Source organism: Rhinoraja longicauda, chromosome 20 (genome assembly GCF_053455715.1).
Source record: "Rhinoraja longicauda isolate Sanriku21f chromosome 20, sRhiLon1.1, whole genome shotgun sequence".
NCBI lineage: Eukaryota > Metazoa > Chordata > Chondrichthyes > Rajiformes > Arhynchobatidae > Rhinoraja > Rhinoraja longicauda.
Window position 1 is genome coordinate 19361991 of NC_135972.1, and position 24541 is coordinate 19386531.

Genomic DNA, 24541 nt, shown 5'->3' on the forward strand with positions numbered 1-24541 from the left:
TACAAACATATATGCAATAAATGCAAAAACAAATAAATACATAAATACAATTAAATACAATTATATTAAGTACAAGATTTTTTAACGGTGTTGCCTAGTGCAAAGGTAGTGTTCAGTTCTCGTATGGCCCTGGGGTAAAAACTGTTCGTAAGTCTGTTTGTTCGGGATTTGATCGACCTGAAACGTCGACCAGAGGGCAGATGAACAAACAGACGGTGGCCGGGGTGGGATGGATCTTTTATTATTTTGCCTGCTCTACTGAGGCAGCGTAGGCTGAACAGGTGCTCCAGGGAGGGCAGTGAGCAGCCGATGATCTTCTGGGCCGTCGTGATGACCCTCTGAAGGGCCTTCCTGTCCTTTTCTGAGCAGCTGGCATACCATGTGGTTATACAGTATGCCAGCACACTCTCGATGGAGCAGCGATAGAAGGACAACATGAGCTTCTCCTGCAGGTTGGTTTTCCTGAGGATCCTCAGGAAGTGGAGTCTCTGCTGTGCCTTCTTTACTGTGGTGATGGTGTTGGTAGACCAGGTAAGATCCTCTGCGATGTGCGTACCCAGGAACCTGAAAGCTGGTACCCTTTCCACACAGACCCCATTGATGTAGAGTGGGTCGTAATCTCCACTGGTTTTTCTAAAGTCAATTATAAGTTCCTTTGTTTTGGAGGAGTTCAGGACCAGATTGTTCACTGAACACCATGCTGCCAGCCTTTGGATTTCATCCCTATAGGCTGTCTCATCTCCTTCTGAGATGAGTCCAACCACAGTCGTGTCATCCGCGAACTTGATGATGGTGTTGGTGGGATGGGTGGGGGCGCAGTCGTGAGTGTAGAGGGAGTAAAGGATGGGGCTCAACACACAGCCCTGTGGTGAGCCGGTGCTCAGTGTAATGGTGGAGGAGAGGTGAGGGCCTATTTTGACGGTCTGGGGGCGGTTGGTCAGGAAGTCCTTGATCCATTGGCAGATGGTTTGGGAAAATCCAAGGTCGGAAAGTTTGGTGACCAGTCTGCTCGGGATGACCGTGTTAAAGGCAGAGCTGAAGTCGAGGAAGAGCATCCTCACATAGCTCCCCTGGTGTTCAAGGTGGGTCAGTGCAGTGTGAAGAGCAGTGTCGATGGCATCCCCTGTAGACCTATTTGCTCTGTAGGCAAACTGGTGTGGGTCGAAGGTGGGTGGGAGGCTGGCTTTGATGTGCTGCAGGACCAGTCTCTCGAAGCACTTTGTGATGACCGGTGTGAGTGCTACCGGACGGTAGTCGTTAAGACCGCTGATGACAGACTTTTTCGGCAGTGGGATGATTGTGGCGGACTTCAGGCAGGGAGGGATGGTGGATTTTAAAAGGGACAGGTTGAAGATTTTTGTGAAGACCTCAGATAATTGGTCTGCACATTCCCTCAGCACTCTGCCCGTCACACCATCGGGGCCTGCAGCTTTCCTGGGATTCACTGCTCTGAGCACGCGCTTAACATCATACTCCTGCACAGTGAAGGTGTTGCTGTCAGGTGCTGGAGAGGGTGTTATGTCTGCCACTGTAGCTTTCACCTCGAAACGAGCAAAGAAACAGTTAAGTTCCTCTGCCAGCGAGGCGTCGCCGTCGGCAGTCGTGCGGTTGCTGGTCTTGTAGTTGGTGATGTGCTGGATGCCTTGCCATACCCGCCGTGGGTCATTGTTGGAAAAGTGGTCCTCAATCTTCCTCTTGTAGGACGCTTTGGCATCCTTGATGCCTCTCTTCAGGTTGGTTCTAGCAGCACTGTATAGAGCTCTATCACTAGACCTGAAGGCGGTGTTACGGTCCTTGATGCTGGTACAAATCGAAAGTATCACAAAAATTGTAGGAAAAAGTTATTTTCCTACACAACTTGCCGCTCCACTGCGATTTCTCCTCAAGGTATGTCTACTTTGAAGAAGTTCTCCTCCTCTCTTTGACGAGTTTAGCAACATGCTCTCTCACTGCTCCCCTCTGTGATTCCTCCTGCCCTCCTACTCTACGACCACGTTTCCAGTTCTCCCACTGCCTTCCTGTCTCCAACTACATCTTTTCTTTGTCTCACCCCCTCCCCTGACATCAGTCTGAAGGGTCTCAACCTGAAACATCACCCATTCCTTCTTGCCTGAGATGCGGCCTGACCCGCTGAGCTACTCCAGCTTTTTTTGTGATACCTTTGAACAGTTTGAGACATGCTTGTGGACCAAAGAAGGTATTCTGTAAAGTGGTCGCCCACTTTGCATTTGGTAACTTCAGTGTAGAGGAAAACCAGTGGTTGTTTGTCACATGTAATGTGTTGTTAGTGAATAATGTTCCACAGTATGAAGGGGTTGTTAAAATGGAACAGCTGAAATCAACGTATGGCATGCAATATGTCAGTCAGACAGCATGGAAATAGGCTGCTTGGCATAACTTGCCCATGCTAACCAAGATGCCCCATCTGCACTAGTCCCACTATATGTATCAAATCTGCACTTCGTTCCTCCAGTGTATGAGTACGTGAGTAAACTGTTGCAAAAAAATAGCAAAGTTCCGAAATAATTAAAACTGCCAGCTTTAAATCACATGCTCCAAGAATCTGCCAAAGGCACTGTGGCTTAATTAAATGTTCCTCAGATGAATAAGCATGCAAAAATGAGATTCCATTTGGAATTCTGGTAAACAGCATGCAAACAGTATACACACGTTAGCCCTCAGCCACCAGGCACACACTTGCTGCAGTATTTTTGTTCTAGTGACAATATCCAGTTCAGCAAGACAATTAGTAGATCTATTTACTTGCGTAGAGACATACAGATTCTTAAGATAGGCTAAGCGTGGTCCACTTTTACTGCAAAATTAAAAAAAATGTTAGGATATCGTTGGTAGTAAAATTCATTTTCTAAACTGCCATAGCTTCAAGAAGAGCCCGTTAAAACGACTTTCCACATCCTTCAGCCAATTAAAAGCTTTCTTCCGTGCACATTTTTATCCCTTATGGTTTGGTATCTGGCAATACTGCTGATTTTGGAATGTAATTTCTGACTTGGAATGAAGATTTTCCCCAAGGAGTGTATTTGTTCATGAGCAATGAAAATACCACGGCTTAATGAGCTTAATGGGATCTGCCGATAATTCAAAACGGACTTTGTTGCTGGAGAGTCAGAAGCAGTCAAAAACAGTTTTGTAAACATGGCAACAATTCTACTTCACCCTCCCCAGGCAAAATGCAACAGCATGTCGAAACAAAAGATCTTTTGCAGAGGGCAAGGCAATTTCAGTAACAGTGAGAATCAGCATTTTCCTTCAAACATCCCCCTGCCTCCAAATTATCTTTAAGAGTATGCATTATAAAACAAACTAGAGCACAATGTTTAATTTCACAAGAACAAACAAGCATTTATTTTACTGTTATTTTCACAGTAATTTTAATCGAATGAATATGCTGCCTTTGATTTGTGGTGACTAGCATCTACACAGAGGTCCAGCTGTGCAACACCATCTTCAACCACATGAACACTTTCCTTACAACAAAGAACACTTAATTTCAACACCTGGTACTGGCTCCCCCTCCTTTAAATAATCTATTTCTGACACCTCTTTCAAAACACTGCAATAGATCATTGGTCCTTGGGTTTTATCAGCTTCTATAGTACTTCTATTCCACATTGTAATTTTCTTCATTCCCTCACCCTTTGTTCCTTTGTTATTCTGGCATGCTTACTGTGTATTTTTTTTTAATGAAGACACACTCAATGATTTAATTTCTCTGCCATTTCTTTATTCCCATTGTGAATTCTCCCTGCATCTGGAAGGGACCTGTGTTTGCCCTTACTAGTCTTTTCATTCTTACGGAGTAGGAAGGCTCTGTGCTTGTTTTGTGTTTTTCATCATGTTGTGTTATCTTTTATCATCCCTTTCTTTATTATTTTCACTATCTTTTGCCAGGTTCTAAAGTGCTCCAATCCTCATGCCATTGCTATTTCTGGTAACTTTATAAACTCCTTCCTTTGATTTCATACTCCTTAATTTTGTCTGTTAACCATGGACAACCCACTTTTCCTACCGTGTTTTAAAGAATTTCTTTTTGCATATCCATTATTATTTTAAATCCTAGCCCTTCCCTGCCCACCACAGTACCTTTTTAACATAGTTTCCCAATTAACCACAGCCACCTCTCTTTTCAAACTCTTTTGATTTCTCCTATTTATATACTTAAGGTTTTCTTAGATTTAACAATGCTACTTTTAATGGAAAATTCTATCTTTTCTAGATCAATGATTCTGCCTCCTTTGGCAAAAAAATATTTATGCCCAGGGTAGGGAGTTGAAATCAGCAGACATAGGTGTACGGCCAGGGGGAAAAGATTTAATAGGAACCCGAGGAGCATCTTTTTCTTTTACACAAAGGGTGATGGGTACATGGAACGAGCAGCTGGAGGTGGTAACTCTCACAATGTTTAAAACGCACATGGGCAGGTTAGGTTTGGAGGAATATGGGGCAAACACAGACAGGTGGGACTAGTGTAGATGGGGCATGTTGGTCGGTGTGGGCAAGTTGTGCTGAAGGGCCTGTTTTCAAGCTGTATGGCTCTGTTTTCCCTAAAGGCCATTCTACAACAAGAATATCAATTAACCCCTTTTCACTGTACAGTAATGAAGCTGAAATAGCCATTATTGTGTTGGTTCCTTGACATATTGATCTACAAAACACATATAATCCACAAATTAGTCCTCTGCCTTATCACCATTAATTTGATCTATTCAGTCTATTGAAGTCCCCATTATTATATTACACTCATTACATGCATCCAATTCCTTTCTCATTGAATAATACGGCCATTATTTGAAGGGCAATAAATAAAGTTCACTAATGCTTCTCCTAAATTGATTCTAATTCTCCAGGATAAAGATTCAGACATGCAACTAGGATTGAATTCATTGAAACTTAGGAGGTTAAAATCAGACTGTACACAAAGAAACTAATGGGACAGAGCAACTGGGTCTTGGACAAGGCGATATTGCTTAAAAATTATTTGAAAATAAAACCAGACATTTTATTAATGAAATTTAAAACCACTAAACAACCAAAGGGCGACGTAGTGGCAGGGTTATAGCGTGGCTACCTTACAGCGCCAGAGATCTGGGTTTGATCCAGACTACGGGTGCTGTCCGTACGGAGTTTTTACGTTCTCCCCATGACTGCATGGGTTTTCTCAGAGATCTTCGGTTTCCTCCCACACTACAAAGTTGTACAAGTTTGTGGCTTGGTATAAATGTAAATTGCCCCTAGTGTGTGCAGAATAGTGCTAATGTGCAGAGATCGCTGGTCGATGCGGATTTGGTGGGCCGAAGGGGCCTGTTTCCGCACTGTATCTCTAAACTAAATTTTGTTTTAAAAATAACAGAAATTTAAAACTATTTTACAAAATACCTTTGATGCTAGGTAATACTTCACAATTATATACTAAAACCCATTTGTTTGTTTGTTCCTGAACTACAGCCAAAACGGTACACAATAGCACGACAATTTTAGGCCCACCTTAATCAACGTCGTCCCTTTGGTGCTGATGGAAGAAGTTTAATTGAAATCAGTGTTATATTTTTAAAGTTATTCACATTTTAAAGTTTAAATCCATCTCCGAGGGAGGAAGGGGGGGGAGGGAGGGGGGAGAAGGAGTGAGGGAGGGGGGGAAGAGGGGAGGTGGAGGCAGGGGAGAGGGGGAGGAGAGGGTGCTGCACCAATGCAGGAGAGGTTTGGGCCCAACGGGTCCACTTGGACTAGTCTGAGATGAAAAACAGACAATAGAAACTGTCAGGTAGGGTAGATGGAAAGAGAAACAGTGTTATATCTGCAATAAAGACTCTTCATCATGCTGCATGAACTGCTGAGTTTTTCCAGTATTTTCTGGTTTGTTGCACATTTCTAGACAAGCGGTTTTTTTTTCTAGTTTTCATTGAATCTGCGATTCTTTGCCTGAGGCATCAAGGAATGCAAGGACAAAATGTGAAAATATTTTCAGTTTGTCCATGAATCAATCATGGCGGAAGAGGTACCATGGACTAAATTAAATCTCTATTTTCCAGCTCCTACTTTGATATTGATTTATTATTGTCAGGTGAACAGAGGTACGGCAAAAACTATTTTGCATACTATCCCGGCAGATCATAACATGAGCACCACAGTGCAAAAAGGGAAAGGAAACAGTGCAGAATGTTGTGTTCGAGCTACAGAGAAAAAAAACCCTAATAGTCCTCTTTAATTTCTGTGCTTTTTATCTCCTCCACTCTGGTTAGGAATGAATCGGTCAACTAGCTCTACCTTACTCTCTGGAATGTCTAGAGTCTGAATTTATATAGTGCCTTTGGATGTTAAGGTCCACGGGGATAGTACAGGAACACGCTATTGAGGTAGATGATCTTAATGGTGATGCAGCTCGAAGGGACAACCAATAAAAAAGGGTATATTCCTGCTCTTGATTCTTATGTTTTCATCTTTCACATTTCCAGATATTTTTCCAACCAATGACAACTTCTGAAGTATATCACTGTCAGTGTAGGAGATGCAGCAGTTAATTTGCACACAGCAAATTGTCACAAACACACACACATGACACCAACCTGGTCATTGTTCAAATTATGTTGATTGAAAGATAAATATCAGCACCACACTAGAAACAACTCCACATGTTCTTTATTTTATGTGCACAAGGGATCAGAGTGTATTGTCTCATCTGAAAGCAGTGCAGCTCTGCAGTACTGCATGTGGTGGCACACTAGATGTTTGCGTTCGAGTCTTGAACTCAAGTAATGAAACTTGAACTCGGCCTCTGGACTCCTTGGTAAATGGCACTCACGGAACCATACATACTTTCTTTGTGGTTACCTATATTTACACAACTATCAATTACACGAGTGAAGTAAAACTACAGAAATATACATAGTCATTAGCTGACAATCCACTGGTTCTAAGATTTTTCTGTGGTGCAGAAGATGGATAAATTCAGTCATGCGAGTCCTGAAGATAAAATAATCCGACTCCCATTCCCTCCCTACCCAAAGTCCTCCAGAATCAACCTATTTCCGTTCATCACTGCACAAAAACTAATGCAAGACACAAATAATCAGTATCCCTCAAATGGGTAACTGGAATTCCATCAGATTCGAGTTTCCTTACCAGAACCCTTAACAGTCCCTTGTCAACACAGTAATTCCATGCAGTGACTTTGCTCTGATAAACCCATGGCTGACTTTCAGAAAATCCTCAAATTGATAAACTATAAATACACTGCCACTTTCTGCAATGAAATACTAGAAAGACTGCAGTGATTCACAACAGGTCACGGCTAACCTCTCAAAGTCCAGAATCAGCAATAAAAACTGACCTCAATGTCATCCACATCTCAAAAAAAGGACGTGCATGCTTTAGAAGCACCTGTCAATTGATTTCATCTTGGACTAGAGTTACAAGGATCTACTGTGCCCTGCTGCCTTGTGCCCAAATATTTTTGTGAGCTTCAACCCGACAATGATACTTCCATACGTCAGGGTAAGGAGGTTGTGATGGAGTACCCAGGAGTTCTCCTGCAAAATGTGGTAAAACAATATCCTTTCATTGCACAGCACAGTGTCAAACCTTTACACAAAGTTGGTAGGGCTTTATGTTCATGGAGAAAATAATTAACTATAGAAATTGTTAACATTGGGCGGGTTCTGCCATTATAAACATTCTCCGAGATTTACTGCATGCAGCCCCGGTCATACTATAGGAAGGATGCTCGTGCTGAACAGAATGCAGATGGGATTCACCTGGATGTTTTCTGGAATTGGGAGGAGAGACTGGACAAGCTGGGTCTGTTTTCTCCTGGGGCAAAGGGACATGACTGAGGTATATAAAATGATGAAGGGTATAGATGGGGTAGACTGCAGCAACCTTTCCCAAGAGAGGTACATAAAACTCGAGGGCAAAAGTTTGAGCAAGGGGAAGGGCCTGTTTACACACTATCACTCTATGATGGGCAACGGAGTTTATGCAAAACGGTGCCCGTGAGTCAGGCCAATTAGCCCATTTTCATGCTGTACAATACTATGGTTCTTTCACTCAGAACATGGACACTCCACACAAGATTAAGCCAGGGTCGCTGGAGCCGTGAGGCACTATGCTGCTCAAATTATTTCAATATACAAATCAATACAGAATTCTCTCTCAATATACAATAATATTCCCAGACATTTATAGTCAAACTCAGCCAATAATCCCAACAATAATCCCAACAATGATACTGGGGGGAGGGGTTAACAAATTGTGAATATGAAGATGAGGTAAAAGGGAATACAGGAGATATTGCAAAAGACTCTCGGAAGAATGGGAACAGAAGTTCTAGAGCGGAAAAGAAATTAAGGGCAGGGCCAATTGTGAACGATGTGAGAGAGGAGGTAAATACAGAAGTTAAAGTGTTGTACTTAAATGCGCGTAGTATAAAAAATAAAGTGGATGAGCTTGAGGCTCAGTTAGTCATGGGCAAGTATGATGTTGTAGGGATCACTGAGACATGGTTACAAGAGGACCAGGGCTGGGAACTGAATATCCAGGGGTACACAACGTATAGAAAAGACAGACAGGTGGGCAGAGGGGGTGGGGTTGCTCTGATGGTAAGGAATGATATTCATTCCCTTGCAAGGGGTGACATAGAATCAGGAGATGTTGAATCAGTATGGATAGAAATGAGAAATTGTAAGGGTAAAAAGACCCTAATGGGAGTTATCTATAGGCCCCCAAACAGTAGCCTCGACATAGGGTGCAAGTTGAATCAGGAGATAAAATTGGCGTGTCAAAAATGTGATGCTACTGTGGTTATGGGAGATTTCAACATGCAGGTAGACTGGGAAAATCAGGTTGGAAATGGACCCCAGGAAAGAGAGTTTGTAGAGTGCCTTCGAGATGGATTCTTAGAACAGCTTGTACTGGAGCCTACCAGGGAGAAGGCAATTCTGGATTTAGTGTTGTGTAATGATCCTGATCTGATAAGGGGACTAGAGGTAAAAGAGCCATTAGGAGGCAGTGATCACAACATGATAAGTTTTACTCTGCAAATGGAAAGGCAGAAGGGAAAATCGGAAGTGTCGGTATTACAGTATAGCAAAGGGGATTACAGAGGCATGAGGCGGGAGCTGGCCAAAATTGATTGGAAGGAGGCCCTAGCAGGGAAGACGGTAGAACAGCAATGGCAGGTATTCCTGGGAATAATGCAGAGGTTGCAGGATCAATTTATTCCAAAGAGGTGGAAAGACTCTAAGGGGAGTAAGAGACACCTGTGGCTGACGAGGGAAGTCAGGGACAGCATAAAAATTAAGGAGAGGAAGTATAACATAGCAAAGAAGAGTGGGAAGACAGAGGATTGGGACTCTTTTAAAGAGCAACAAAAGTTAACTAAAAAGGCAATACGGGGAGAAAAGATGAGGTACGAGGGTAAACTAGCCAATAATATAAAGGAGGATAGCAAAAGTTTTTTTAGGTACGTGAAGAGGAAAAAAATAGTCAAGGCAAATGTGGGTCCCTTGAAGACAGAAGCAGGGGAATTTATTATGGGGAACAAAGAAATGGCAGACGAGTTAAACCGTTACTTTGGATCTGTCTTCACTGAGGAAGATACACACAATCTCCCAAATGTTCTAGGGGCCGGAGAACCTAGGGTGATGGAGGAACTGAAGGAAATCCACATTAGGCAGGAAATGGTTTTGGGTAGACTGATGGGACTGAAGGCTGATAAATCCCCAGGGCCTGATGGTCTGCATCCCAGAGTACTTAAGGAGGTGGCTCTAGAAATAGTGGAAGCATTGGAGATCATTTTTCAATGTTCTATAGATTCAGGATCAGTTCCTGTGGATTGGAGGATAGCAAATGTTATCCCACTTTTTAAGAAAGGAGGGAGAGAGAAAACGGGTAATTATAGACCAGTTAGTCTGACATCAGTGGTGGGGAAGATGCTGGAGTCAATTATAAAAGACGAAATTGCTGAGCATTTGGATAGCAGTAACGGGATCATTCCGAGTCAGCATGGATTTACGAAGGGGAAATCATGCTTGACAAATCTACTGGAATTTTTTGAGGATGTAACTAGGAAAATTGACAAGGGAGAGTCAGTGGATGTGGTGTACCTCGACTTTCAGAAAGCCTTCGACAAGGTCCCACATAGGAGATTAGTGGGCAAAATTAGGGCACATGGTATTGGGGGTAGGGTACTGACATGGATAGAAAATTGGTTGACAGACAGAAAGCAAAGAGTGGGGATAAATGGGTCCCTTTCGGAATGGCAGGCAGTGACCAGTGGGGTACCGCAAGGTTCGGTGCTGGGACCCCAGCTATTTACGATATACATTAATGACTTAGACGAAGGGATTAAAAGTACCATTAGCAAATTTGCAGATGATACTAAGTTGGGGGGTAGTGTGAATTGTGAGGAAGATGCAATAAGGCTGCAGGGTGACTTGGACAGGTTGTGTGAGTGGGCGGATACATGGCAGATGCAGTTTAATGTAGATAAGTGTGAGGTTATTCACTTTGGAAGTAAGAATAGAAAGGCAGATTATTATCTGAATGGTGTCAAGTTAGGAGGAGGGGGAGTTCAACGAGATCTGGGTGTCCTAGTGCATCAGTCAATGAAAGGAAGCATGCAGGTTCAGCAGGCAGTGAAGAAAGCCAATGGAATGTTGGCCTTCGTAACAAGAGGAGTTGAGTATAGGAGCAAAGAGGTCCTTCTACAGTTGTACCGGGCCCTGGTGAGACCGCACCTGGAGTACTGTGTGCAGTTTTGGTCTCCAAATTTGAGGAAGGATGTTCTTGCTATGGAGGGCGTGCAGCGTAGGTTCACTAGGTTAATTCCCGGAATGGCGGGACTGTCGTATGTTGAAAGGCTGGAGCGATTGGGCTTGTATACACTGGAATTTAGAAGGATGAGGGGGGATCTTATTGAAACATATAAGATAATTAGGGGATTGGACACATTAGAGGCAGATAACATGTTCCCAATGTTGGGGGAGTCCAGAACAAGGGGCCACAGTTTGAGAATAAGGGGTAGGCCATTTAGAACGGAGATGAGGAAGAACTTTTTCAGTCAGAGAGTGGTGAAGGTGTGGAATTCTCTGCCTCAGAGGGCAGTGGAGGCCAGTTCGTTGGATGCTTTCAAGAGAGAGCTGGATAGAGCTCTTAAGGATAGCGGAGTGAGGGGGTATGGGGAGAAGGCAGGAACGGGGTACTGATTGAGAGTGATCAGCCATGATCGCATTGAATGGCGGTGCTGGCTCGAAGGGCTGAATGGCCTACTCCTGCACCTATTGTCTATTGTCTATTGTCTATTGTGACATAGTCACCAGTTGCCCCAAATACCGGCCACCGAATGGTGAACGAGGTCTGATTGACCTGGACGATGACATGTTGGCCTGGCTCGCCTCAACGGAGCTGCAGGTCTAAAAGACATACGACAGAAGACGAAGAAGTGACATGTGTAGAAGTAGAGTTACCATCTCAAGGAAGCAGAGGTGAACAATCACCATAGAAACAATAAAGATTCCTTATAAAAGTTCAAATTTTATTGAATAATTCCCTTTTTTTGTGACTACAACTTTTTTGACCAATCATACTGCCAAAACTTCCCATTCGAAGTTACAAACTTAAAAGCATCGCTGCAGCTTACTCATTAACACTTATACCATGCAAACAGATCAACAAGTTAGTGATATTCAATTGCCTTTTCAGATGGGATATCTAACTTATCCCTTTAGATTTCCTAAAAAAACTTCCAAAAATGCATAGATTTAATTCCAATAGAAAATGTAAACTCAGTTGCCACTTTCAATTCACTATACAATTTACAACAACCCAAATCAATAGGTTCAACTTATGACAATGGCAAACACTGACAGAGCTCAATTTAAACAGACCACAAAACTAAGATAGTAAGTGAGTTTTATCATGAATAACCACCTTGGAATTTATTTTCACATACAAAATAAATTGTCAAGAGGGAAAATATCTGGCAATTTGGACTGCAGTTGCCTTTAGCAGCTGTCAGCTGCTTTGGCTTCCATTAGAACTCTTACATTTATTCCATAGTATTTTGGCAATTTCTCATTTTCAAATTTTGTGAAAGCCCAAAGCCTTTGCAATAGCTGACCCAACAGAGCCCCATTCGCAGTAAATCAGTAATCTGGCAGAGTAAACTCAGACAAATTCATGCATTACACACAGATTCCCTACATAAAATTAACACCTTACATTTACTTACAGCAGTACACAGGTTCAAATCACCACTTCAACCACCCCCAGCCCAGCCCAAGTTCCCACTGTCAACAAGCTGTTGATGGATGATGGAAAGGGTATAAATCAGAGCAGAGGAAACTAATATTACCAGGTGAAAGCAACAAAGAACAAAACTTAGTTATGATCCCTTCGATCTGGGACTGCTGGTGGTCAGTCCAGAGCAGCATTTGAAGCTGTTGAAACTGGGGCTTAACACTCCTGTGCCTGGGTCCTGGACTTTCTCGTCGCCAGGCCCCAAGTGGTCAAGATGGGGAGACATACATCTAACCCCCTCACCCTGAACACAGGATCCCCCCAGGGTTGCGTCCTTAGCCCCCTACTGTACTCCCTATACACACTTGACTGTGTGACCGGGTTCAGCTCCACCTCCATCATCAAGTTTGCTGATGGCACTGTGGTGGTGGGCCTGATCTCCGATAACGATGAGAAGGCTGGTGTGGCTGATCTGGCACTCTGGTGTCGGGACAACAGCCTCCTCTTGAATGTCACAAAAACTAAGGAGCTGATTGTGGACTTCAGAAGGGCTCAACATCCAAGGACGTACACGCCACTGGAGTTAAATGGGATTACTGTGGATAGGGTGAGCAGCTTTAAATACCTGGGAGTCCACATCACAGAGGATCTGACATGGACAACACACATTGCCACACTGGTGAGTAAGGCAAGGCAGCGCCTTTACCACCTCAGACAGTTGAGGAAATTCAGAGTCTCTCTGAGGATCCTTCCGTGCTTCTACTATGGGGCTGTAGAAAGCATCTTGTCCGACAACATCTCAATCTGGTTTGGGAACAGCTCTGCCCAGGACAGGAAGGCTCTGTGGAGTAGTGCATTCGGCTGAACGCACTATGGGAACTACACTCGCCCCCCTGCAGGACCTATACATCAGGAGGTGCAGATCCAGAGCCAGCAACATTATGGGGGACCGCTACCACCCCAGCAACGGACTGTTCCAGCTGCTATGGTCAGGCAAACGCCTCCGCTGTCATGCTGTGAAAACAGAGAGGATGAGACGGAGTTTCTTCCCACAGGACATCAGGACTGTTAACTCTTATATCACCAGGGACTAATTTACTGTATTAATTTATTTTTTGTTGTGTCTTTAAAAAAAAAAATCTATTCTGTTTGTAGTTTATCCACAATCCGCAGGCATTGCCACTTTCATTTCACTGCACATCTTGTATGTGTATGTGACAAATAAAATAGACTTGACTTGAACCCCACAACCAGCTTCTCATGTTTTTCACAGAATATTTCAATGCACTTCAGCTCAAAATATTTCAGATTTAAAAGTGTACACTTAACAACCCTATACTACTTTAACGTACAAAGAAGTATACAAAAGTGGGACTACAAACTATGTGAATGACATTTTAGAATTCATCACATGAATTTTACAAATCATAGTCTAATTGAAAACTAAAACTACATTGGAGAACAGAGCTGAGATATAGTGGGAAATATGATCGACTGACCTCAAGTAGGCCACTAATTCAGGAGAAAAACGATGTTTTCAAGACCATACAATACACTTCAGTGTTTCCAAAGAGAAATGTTGATAACTCATGACAGAAAGAGACCCTTGAGGAGGATCAGGCAAGGGCTAAGTGAAATCACGCAGATTGGCCTGAAACATTTCAAAGCAATGCATCTTTATTCGGCATGGCTTCATGAAGTATTGAAATTCCATAAAGCTTAGTATCCCAATGCATTAAAGTAGAGTCATGCAAATTTAATTCACTATCAGACAACTAATATTACACTTATCACCCTTAAATTTTGAAGAACATAGGGCACTGATGAGACCATATCTAGGGGGTTGTGTATGTCTAGTATTTGAAAAAAATGTTAATACATTTGCAGCATTTCAAAGATTTACAGGACTAATATCTGAAATGGAAGGGTTATCTAACATGGAAAGGTTGAGCAGGATAGGCCTGGAGTTCAGAAGAGAGAGAGGGAGTTTGATTGAAACACAAGCTCCTAAGGGGTCTTGGAGGTGGAGATGGTTCCTCTTGTGGGAGAATCTATAAGCCATGATCACAATGCAAAAATAAGGGGGCACCATTTTGATCAGACACGAGAGGTAGGGATTGGGATGTCTCGAAGACTTCAGTGGACTACCTTTGCCTCTTTCTTGGGTTCTGTGATTAACATGGGGAAGGTAGGTTATAGTGGGTAGACAGGAATGTGAGATTATAATCAGATCAGCCATGATATTCCGTTGAGCAGAAAATACAAAGCTTGAAAGCATGTACCACCATTTTAGGACAATGACATCATGGGCAGACAGGGGGGTGAAGGCGTCTAGCACACTTGCCTTCATCGGTCACAACATCAAGTACAGGAGCTGGGACATCATGTAGCTGTTGTACAAGCTGTAGGTGAGCCCATGCTTGGAGCATTATGTGCAAACAAGCTTTAGGAAGGATGTCATTAAGCTGGAAAGGATGAAGGAAAGATTCACAAGGATGTAACTGGGACTGTGTAGGAAGGAACTGCAGATGCTGATGTACACTGAAGATAGACACAAAATGCTGGATTAACTCAGCGGGACAGGCAGCATCTCTGGATAGAAGGAATGGATGATGTTTCGGGTCGAGACGGGCCATGTTTACTGATTATTGATTTGGTTGAGCTTGCTTGCTTTGGCCCATTCTTGTTAAACCACAGCAATTGGTTACAGTTATGGCCACAATAACCTTTTACAAATCAAACTCATGACCACACAAAGCAGAGTGGTTCCTAAGTGGCAACTACACCTTTAGTGACACAGCCTCGGGCTCCATCCCAGACCACCTCAAGTCCATTTATTTAAACAGCTTGTGCATCAAAAGGCCCTTTGAACTGTTTTTATTGCTGATCAGAGACATTTAAAAACAGATCAAATAAATTTGAAGTAGTATAAAAACAAAGCTTTAATGCTGCTTAATAAAGGAATAAAACTACTTGCCTGCACTTGCATCGTAAATGTAGGTTGGCGATCTAGGGCATTGCATTACACCCATGGGCAAAGAAACCACATGTGAACCGTAGAAACAAGGAACGATGGTGGTTTAAAAAAAAGACAAAATGCTGGAGTAACTCAGCAGCTACAAAAAAAAGACAAGGACATACCCAGAGTTACTCCAGCACTGCGTCTTTACATGCAAATTGTATCTCGGCCCTCACTCAACGCGACTACACCCAGCTAGGATTTGACGCTGAGCTCAGTGACAGAGTAGGAGGTCGGGTGTGTTGGTATCAGATCGTTAGCATGTTCCTAGCATCCCCATTGGAATGCAAAGCTGTGGGAAGAGAGAAATGTGCTAACCTGCACGCTACAGTTAGTCAGCTGCTTTTCACAGAACTGCCGTCCATCTAGCCACACAATCACCCCATTGTTTCCAAGACCTTCCACATAACAAAGCTAAAACCAATTGGCGTGTCATCGCCTGGCAAGTCCAAACACCCTTTTGAAGAAGGGCATAATGCTTTGGTTCCTTCCCATGCTCTGGAACCTTTGCTGCATCTCAGGAGAATTGGAAAATTATAGGAAGCCAGAACCATTTATGTGGTTCACGTGTTCATAAAATGATTAAAACATTGAACATTAAAACATTCTATCCAGTATCTCAAGGAGTGATTTCAAAAACAAACCTAGTTTTATATACAATTTATCTAAGCATTAGGTTTCTTACAGTCTGCAGCAAATGAACTGAGTCTCTAAGAATTCTCACAGTAAATTGGGCTAATGTTCTACTGAGCTCTACATTAGGACGGGACAATTTAATCCATGATCATTGATTCTCAAAGTGAAGTTATATTCTGTCGGAAATGTGAATTTTTTTATTGTTATCTTGAGATGACTGATGAATGCAAGTTTGATTCTTATGCCTCCTACAGTTTGCTGAATTATGTGCTTGTACATTGAATAATGTGCTATTTGATGCTGGTAGTGGCTTTGAGGAAAAATGAATTGAATAATTAAATATTTAATACATTCAATAAAGAAATCAAATATGAATGGAAAATCTAACAATTTGCACATGCCACATGCTTCTAAAATGTTTATACATTTCAAAGAATAAACAGACATCAGATAAAATTTTAAATATTTCAGCAATTATTAATTGGCACAGTTTTGAAATTAGTTCCATCTGATGTTTTCACTGAAGCAAAATGTGTGAAAAAGCATCAACATTGCACTCAATGCATGAAAGTACACATATGTGCAATTTAAATTTGAAATGTCTGCAATATTTACAAATGGTGGCAATCTTTAAAGAACTCAGAAGAGCTCAAATTTAAAGTTAGATATACTTCTTGCACACGGACAGTAACCATTTTAGAGGTACCACTCCAGAGATACCAACCTCCTATGGAGCATCGCTATGGTCATGATCTTGCAGATAGATACACCTCTTAATTGAACCACTCTCAAATTGTTTCAAATAAATATGAAGCTTTAAAATGAAAACAAAAGGTGCTGGAAACACTTCAGAGCATCTGCAGTTTGAAGGGACAGAGAGCGAGAGATGGAGCGAGAGAGAGAGAGCGAGAGAGAGAGCGTAGAAGCTTGAATAACCTTTTTCATTTTCACAAATGCTGCCTGACCATTTACAATTTTCATCATTTTCTTTTCTCCCCCCTGACTTCCAGTATCATAGTATGTTGCTTTCCCTTTCTCCCACAGAAAGACCACAGTGCCACTTCATCTTATACATTTTTCAAATATTCCACTGAATGAGCACTCTCTGCAAGGTCAAGTTTATTCCCCTCTGCCCGAGATGGTAGCCTGCTTGGCCCGTTCTGTGGGTATTGTCAGCCAACCATGAAGGATGAAATATCTAGGCTGTCTGGGTAGGGATGATAAAGCAGTAAACAAGACATGTTTCCAATGCCAGCCCAAGGCTTTTCTAGTGAAACTTCACATCAAGCAGGACAGAGTTGCTACACACTTTTGGGTCAACTGTCAAACCAGCATTCGACTATATCAAAAATAACATGGTGAACGATTTAAATAGATATAGGTCATTAGTTTTCCCAAGTACATGGGTAATTATACCAAGGGGAGAAATAATCGATACAACAAAGTCTGCCATTCCCGTAGTGTGCATCCTGATTAACAAGCCACAAAAGGAGACAGCACAGTAAACATGAGGTATAAAGTCAATTGAAGCACCTCAGTGCCAACTGCCCATTACAGCTAGGCATATAAACAGAAGCAGTCCATTTTTGTTTGCAGCAACTGGCTCTATAAAAATACATATCCAAAAATACTTGTCCCCACCAATTTCCAATTTGGTAACAGCTCCTCCACCTAGCCTGCATTTCTTACTGGCCATAAATGATGAGATGGAACTCATTCCAGTCTATTTTCATCCCATCAAAATGTTGATCTAATGCACTTTAAAGTGCAGGATTTCATTTAAATGTGGTTTCTATTCAAAATATGACTCGCAATTGTAGGATTATGCTGCCAGAGGATACTTCAATACTGCTATATGATTGTATATTTGTCCACATGATACTCCGATGAAAAAGATTTGTATTCCAATAGATTAAATATCAACAAAGTCAACAACCCTTTAAATGGTCTCAGTTGCTACATCTGCAAAAGATAACTGTGAAAATTTTATAACTGCAAGTGAAATAACAACAGAAAGCATTTGACACTTGTGGGATGACGAGATTTCTATTTACAGAAAACCCATGTACTTGCAGCATTTATTCCATTACTTAACACTGTCCCTATTCATGTGAATTACATCAGACAATTTAAAGCTTCACTCAGATCTGAAATGATGGGACAACAGAACAGCAAATCAAAAAGTACAAGCCAAACACTGGATTCATTAAGAGAGACACAAAAAGCTGGAGTATCTCAGCGGGACAGGCAGCATCTCTGGAAAGAAGGAATGGGTGACAATTCGGGTCGAGAATGGGTGACGTTTCGGGTTGAGACCCTTCTTCAGACGGTCTCGACCCAAAACGTCACCCATTCCTTCTCTCGAGATGCTGCCTGTCCCGCTGAGTTACTCCAGCTTTTTGTGTCTATCTTTGGTTTAAACCAGCATCTGCAGTTTGTCCTTGTATACTGGATTCATTAAGCTATTTACAGATGCTGACTGACCTACAGTAAATATCCAACAATTCACCATTTCCAAAATTGAAAAGTACAGTAGGTCCAAGCCATTTTAAAGGTAGTCCTGTCCACAGTTGCAATTTCAAACAAAATTCAGGAAACCCACAGCTATTGGCATGTGTGCAGAGAACAGACTCTCTTATGTTACAAGTTAACCCAAGCCCAGGCAGAGAACTGGCAAAGTCTGGCAGAGGAATACAGTGAGGAGGGGGAGAGGGAGCACAGACCCCTGCCCAGTGTTTGGTCCACATCACTCTCTGGCAGTCAAGCCACTCAGGGGGTGGGTGGGGGATGGAGACCCATGATTACGTTAACAAACCGCAATGACCCAAACCCAAAGGTCTGAAGAAGGGTCTCGACCCGAAACGTCACCCATTCCTTCTCTCCAGAGATGCTGCCCGTCCTCTGAGTTACTCCAGCATTTTGTGTCTACCAAAGGTATCAGAGATATCCCTCCTCCCACCCCCGGTTACGAGCACACATTCCACTTCACCCCGGGAGCGCGCATTCCTCCTCGAGGACCCCGTGGCCGCGGATGAACCGGCGCGGTGTGACACGTTGTGACAAGGGAGCGCGCATTCCCTCACCGTGACCTGGGGAGACGCGCGCCCCCGCCACCCCTACCCCGTCGGCTGAAGGGCCGAGCGGGCGCGCGCACCATCGCCCACCTCCCAGAGCGCGCGGCCGTTAGGTCACCACGGCCCTCTTACGGGGGCGTGCATTCAGTTAGTGCCCCCTCTCCTCCTCGTCCCGAGAGCGCGCCGTACACCACCACTGACGGTAGCGGCACATACCTGCTCCCGGCCGCCAGCAGCGGCAGCGCTCGCTTTTGGGGGTGGGGTGCCGGGTAGACGGAGGCGGCGGCCGCCTTGCGATGAGGGAACTCGGCAACTCTCGGCGGCCGCCTTGCGATGAGGGAACTCGGCAACTCTCGGCGGCCGCCCCTCAATCGGTGCCTCTCGGCAAACACCGCCCACTCACGTCACATGACCCGCGCCCTGGCATCGCCCACTAGCGTCACATGACCCGCGTCCACGCACCGCCCAGCAGCTCTGATTGGACGGCACAGTTGCCCGTCTCACGCGGAAGAGGCGGATCCGATTGAGGCTGACAACCGGCTGCGGGATTGGTCGAGCCGCATGTCAGTCTGGCTAGGGGGCGGGACGTGTGTCGGCCAGCGCCGGGAGGGCAGGGAGCCCGATGTCGCCTGCTGGGAAATGCCGGTACGGTGGAGTCATACAGCGCAGAAACAGGCCCCTCGGCCCGACACTTCGCTGCTGCGCTTTATATCTACCATCACCAACGCAACAAAAGCTTTTCACTGTACACGTGACGGTAAACTAAACTCAATTAATCTTATTTAGAAGTCTTAAAGAGGCCTTTTGGCACAACATGTCTCTGCTGACCTGAGCTAGTCTCATTTGCCCACTTTTGACCCATATCCCTTTCTTATCCATGTACCAGTGCAAATGCAAAAAATGTCCCCAGTGGGTGTAGAATAGTGTTAAAAATTATCCCTAGTGGGTATAGGATACTTCCAGTATCATCACTGGTGGACTCTTCGGAAGTGATGACCACAAGATAGAAGATGTCTTTTAAATGTTGTTATTATACCTGCCTCAGCGACCTCATCTGGCAGCTCCTTCCATATACCCATCACTCTCTGTGAAAAAGTTGCCCCTCAGGTTCCTATTGAGTCCCCTCTTACGGTAAGCCTACGTCCTCTAGTTTTATGTAATTTTCACAAGAAAAATGGAGCAGGATAAGGCCAATCTGCCCCTCAGTCACCCCTGCCAACCAATGATTGTGGCTGATCTGCTCCTTCCTGATGGGCCTTAGCTCTCCTCCCCCACCCTTTCCACTGACGAAGGGGGGACCCGGTGGGGTCGGCTGCCGAGATCGGAGGGGAACCCTGGGGGGGGGGGGGGGGGGGGGCTGGGGCTTGAGGCCACGTGTGGCAACAGGCAGAAGATAGGACTGTTCAGTGGATTTTTGTAACTTTATCGGTGCTAGAAACATGGCAACACTTTTGTACTGCCCTCGGTGATGTCTGCAAAATGATTTTTCCGGTTTGTATGCAAAACAAAGCATTTCACTGTACCTACATACATGTCAGAAAAAGTAAAATTGAATCCCTCAGGATGTTAATGGTTGCAATCAAGTTGCTTTGCGGAATGGAACCAAACAGGGAAACTGATCTTTCAGCATGCACGGTTATGACGGTAGTCAGTGGATCATGAGTTACCTGCTGTCTCAGAATTCCTTGTCATAATTCTGAAGAACAGCAGACGAGTTCTCTCTGGTGCTATGATAAATCTTTGTCTTTCAGACGAAATCATAAAATAAAATTTGATCGTTAGAACAAAGAACAGTCCAGCGCAGAAAGAAACCCTTCGGCCAGCTTTACGCTGACCGCGATACTACATTAAACTAGCCCCATCTGCCTGCATATGATCCATATCCCTTCATTCCCTGCACACTCGTGCTTCTAAAGGCTTCAAACACTTTTAAAGTCATAGAGAGATATTAATCAATGACTTCAAAAAGGGAAAGTTGGGAGAGCACATGCCAGTTTTTATAGGTGAGTCAGTGATGGAGAGAGGTGCCTCAAATTCCTGGGCATTAACATATCGGACGCCCAATGATGTAATCACAAAGAATGTATCCCTCAACTTTCCGACTGGTTGCATCATGGCATGGTACAGCAATTCCTACACACAGGAACACAAGAGGCCATAGAGAGTGGTGCTCCCAGGCTAGTCCATCACAGGCACAATCCACTCCTCCATCAAAAGCATCGACACAGGCACTGCCTCAAGAAGGTGGCTTCTATCATCAAGGATCGCCACCATCCGGACCGTGCCCTCTTCTCACTGCTCCCATTGGGCAGGAGGTACAGAAGCCTGATGTCCCACACCACCAGGTTCAAGAACAGCTACCTTCTTACAACCATTCAGGTTCTTGAACCAACACACACAACCCTAATCCTACCTCGGCAATGAAACACCACAGACCACCTCGTGCACTAACATGGACATGTTATCTAATTGTGTACTTTTACTCCAATATTTTGCTTTTGTGTTGCACAGACTTTTTCTTTTCACTGCAGAGTTTATGAATAATTTATTTGTGTTTGTTGTCTGAGTCTATGTGCCTGTGGTGCTACTGCCCAACCCTATGCCTTTACCTCACCGTGCTTGTGTATATCACAATAAACTCCACTTGATTTGACTCGGCTATGTCCCTGGATAACTCTGAACAGAAACTGTGCGTGATAGCGGAAAAAATTCTGGAGTTGCAGACATGAATTAACCATGAGGCTTTGGTGAATTTAGGAGCGTGATATTAATACGCAGAATGGTTTATCAGCGTAATTCAATGCCTGACTAATTCATAGCCTTACCTATGCTGATAGTTCAGATTTGTTCAGTTTCAATTAAACAGGATGAATTCAAATCAAAGATAAAAATACTCATGAAAGTGCTTTGGAGATTGTGAGTGACTGGTGATGTCACCATTTCACTATAACATTGTCTCTGATTCATAAGAGACTGTAATTGGCAATAATTAGCGCGTGGGAAGATTGTCACACAGAGTTTCAAATGACTTTATTTGACCCTGGGATGTCTTTATTATGGTTAGTCTTCACTGCTTACTTTTTTTGCCACTTTCAATTTCATTCTGTTTCTCTTTCCTCTCTTGTGTTTTATGACTGTTGGCAGACCAATTTCCCTCCTGGGATAAATAAAGTTCTACCATAACGTATCGTAACAGCAACATGGGATAACCCTGTAAAGAGGTTAGGGAATTAGAGTGTGTGAATGTTTTGTGCCCGAATTCTGTAGTGTATTTGAAAAAATACTCAACTGGCTCGGCAGCATCTATGGAGGGGGGGGGTCATTTCAGGCTGCAGCCAACTTGTTCCTTTCAACCCTTTTCCCTCCACAGCAGGAGAAAGGGGGTACTGGCTGGAGACAGCAGCAACTAACCGTAGGGGAGAGACTAGGGGGAGACAAGACTACCCATTATCAAAGGCGCATTGCAGAGGGGGGAATCCTCTGGGCCCAGACCTGCCGGAGGTATCTTTCCAGGCCACCTGAAATCTCCTCAACTGACAATTTGTTCCATCATTTGATACTACCTAGTGACCTAGTGTTACATGGTTATTAATTTATTGAACTTTATGATAATTATATATTTTTATCTGTCTGCATTGCACCTGCACAAATCAACATTGCATGTTATTATTCGTAAAGCTCTGTGTGGAATTTTTCTTATAGTGTATTCACTGCCTAACTTCTTGCTTTACTTCTTTCCTTCCCTCCTTTCCATATCTTTGTTTCATCCTTCAAATTACCAGTGGGCTTTTGCTAATTACCAACTATATGATGTTTGTAATTTCTGGCTCAGAAAAGCTATTGTAAGACTGCTTCCTTCTAAAGACCGACCACATTCGGACAAGATCCATTGTTCGTCATTGTCCGACTTTCTGGGCTTGTGCCCCCTTGTTACGGGCTCACCAAGAAATTATCTTGTTTCTTTGATCTCAAAACTTCACAGAATTTGACAAATCTGCATTAAATTCCACTTTGCCCTTCTCCATGCATGGAGCTCCAGGTGTTTGAGCTTTTATCCATAACCTTAGGTTTACATTTTCAGTGCCTCTCACAGGAACCTTCCAACACCGTTGCTTTCTTTCGATAGCAGAGTTAAAAGCAGAAACAATCCGGTCGGTGCTTTATCAGAAAACCATGTCGTTTTGAGTTTTACCCCTCATTTAATTAATTTCCCAGTGGAATTGACTAACCACAGGCATAACATCAAAGAAGATGAAAATGTGTGAAATTTCTTCCTGACCCCCTTAAGCACTTCTGTGAAATTCAAGTCTAGCGACCTAACATTGTGATCTACATCACTCACTGTGACAGGTTGAACTGTATGCTTTGCATTTCCAAGCAACACTGGGAAATGCGCTCAGCAGTGCTGCTCACTCTGAGCCTGATTTTAACGCACGCAGCAATGTATTAACGTGAATATTTTGAAGTAAGATTTAATTTTCCTGATTACATGAACATTAACAAAACATAACCACTGGTCACATGAGCTTAGCGACAGGGAGAGATTGAGCAAAATGAGAGTAAATCAACTAACATTAACGATAATTCTTGATTTTTTTAAAAAAACGATGAAGAAGTGATTCACTATCACTTGAATTGCTACTCACTACAAGACTCGACTAGTTCTTTTCCTAAGAAGCAAGTTTTTATTTAATTGATATTAAAGATAAGGAACCAGTAGCTCATGTAGAGACGTGTTATTTTATTTTCATTGTTGTCACTAATTTGTAGCATGTGGCAAGTATTTTTCTAACATCGTTTTACACAATGTATGGTGTCCTGATATCCCCCTAAAAATTCCATATCGTTATTCATCATATCTATTTTTATTTAGTATAAAAGTAAAGATTTCATTTTCATTAGGTTATCATCATTGAGTCACCCAGTATAAATATCTTAGAGGTATCCAGAAACCGAACAAGACCAGCCACATAAACACCATGGAGACACAAGAAACTACAGATGCTGGCATCTGGAGCAAAAAAACAAAGTGCTAGAGACACTCGGCAGGTCAGGCAGCATCTTTGGAGGGAATGGACAGACATATCAGGTCGGGCCCCGTCTTGGGACTGATGGAGACCAGGGGGATGGAGTTTGCTCTTCCTGCATTCTTCAGGACTGAATGAGTATTGTGGATACAAGGAACAGCTGATGCTGATTTATAAAAAAATAGACACAAAGTGCTGGAGTAATCAGCAGGACAGGACCCTTTTTCAGCAACCAGACCTGCTGAGTTACTCCAGCAATTTGTGTCTGAATGATGCTGCCCTGTTCAAGGTGCAACCCTTCAGTTCGCCTTCAGCTGAAGAATAGCTTTGTTACACTTCGGTCACCGTTTGGTAAGGATTCCAAATTACTGCTTCTTCTGATGGATGTGAGAGCTTTAGGAACAGTCCTTAATAAAAAATATGGGAACTTATTCTTGGTATTGTGTTAGCCCTGTGGCAAGCATCACAGATCACCAAATCTTCATGCTTTCCTTTGGGATATAAATTTGAGCGTGGATTCCATTCCAAAG

The 24541-nt window shown here is 43.3% G+C and overlaps 2 protein-coding genes across 9 annotated transcripts in view; one reads left to right on the top strand and one right to left on the bottom strand.

The window, feature by feature from the left end:
• Positions 1–19360, bottom strand: part of ppfibp1b (PPFIA binding protein 1b) — a 94383-nt gene extending 75023 nt beyond the window's left edge. For 7 of the 8 annotated variants that reach the window (XM_078417101.1, XM_078417102.1, XM_078417100.1 and 4 more), the window contains exon 1: positions 19201–19360. The gene's annotated coding sequence lies outside the window, so the exon portion shown is untranslated. Of the gene's footprint in view, positions 1–19074; positions 19150–19200 lie in introns of those variants that run through there. The other variant, XM_078417096.1, reaches the window with a different exon arrangement.
• A 216-nt stretch (positions 19361–19576) lies between these two features.
• LOC144603617 (uncharacterized) overlaps positions 19577–24541 on the top strand; it is a 28099-nt gene continuing 23134 nt past the window's right edge. The window contains exon 1 of the mRNA XM_078417105.1: positions 19577–19741. Within this exon, the coding sequence (XP_078273231.1) occupies positions 19607–19741 (135 nt within the window). The 5' untranslated portion in view covers positions 19577–19606. The remainder of the gene's footprint in view (positions 19742–24541) is intronic.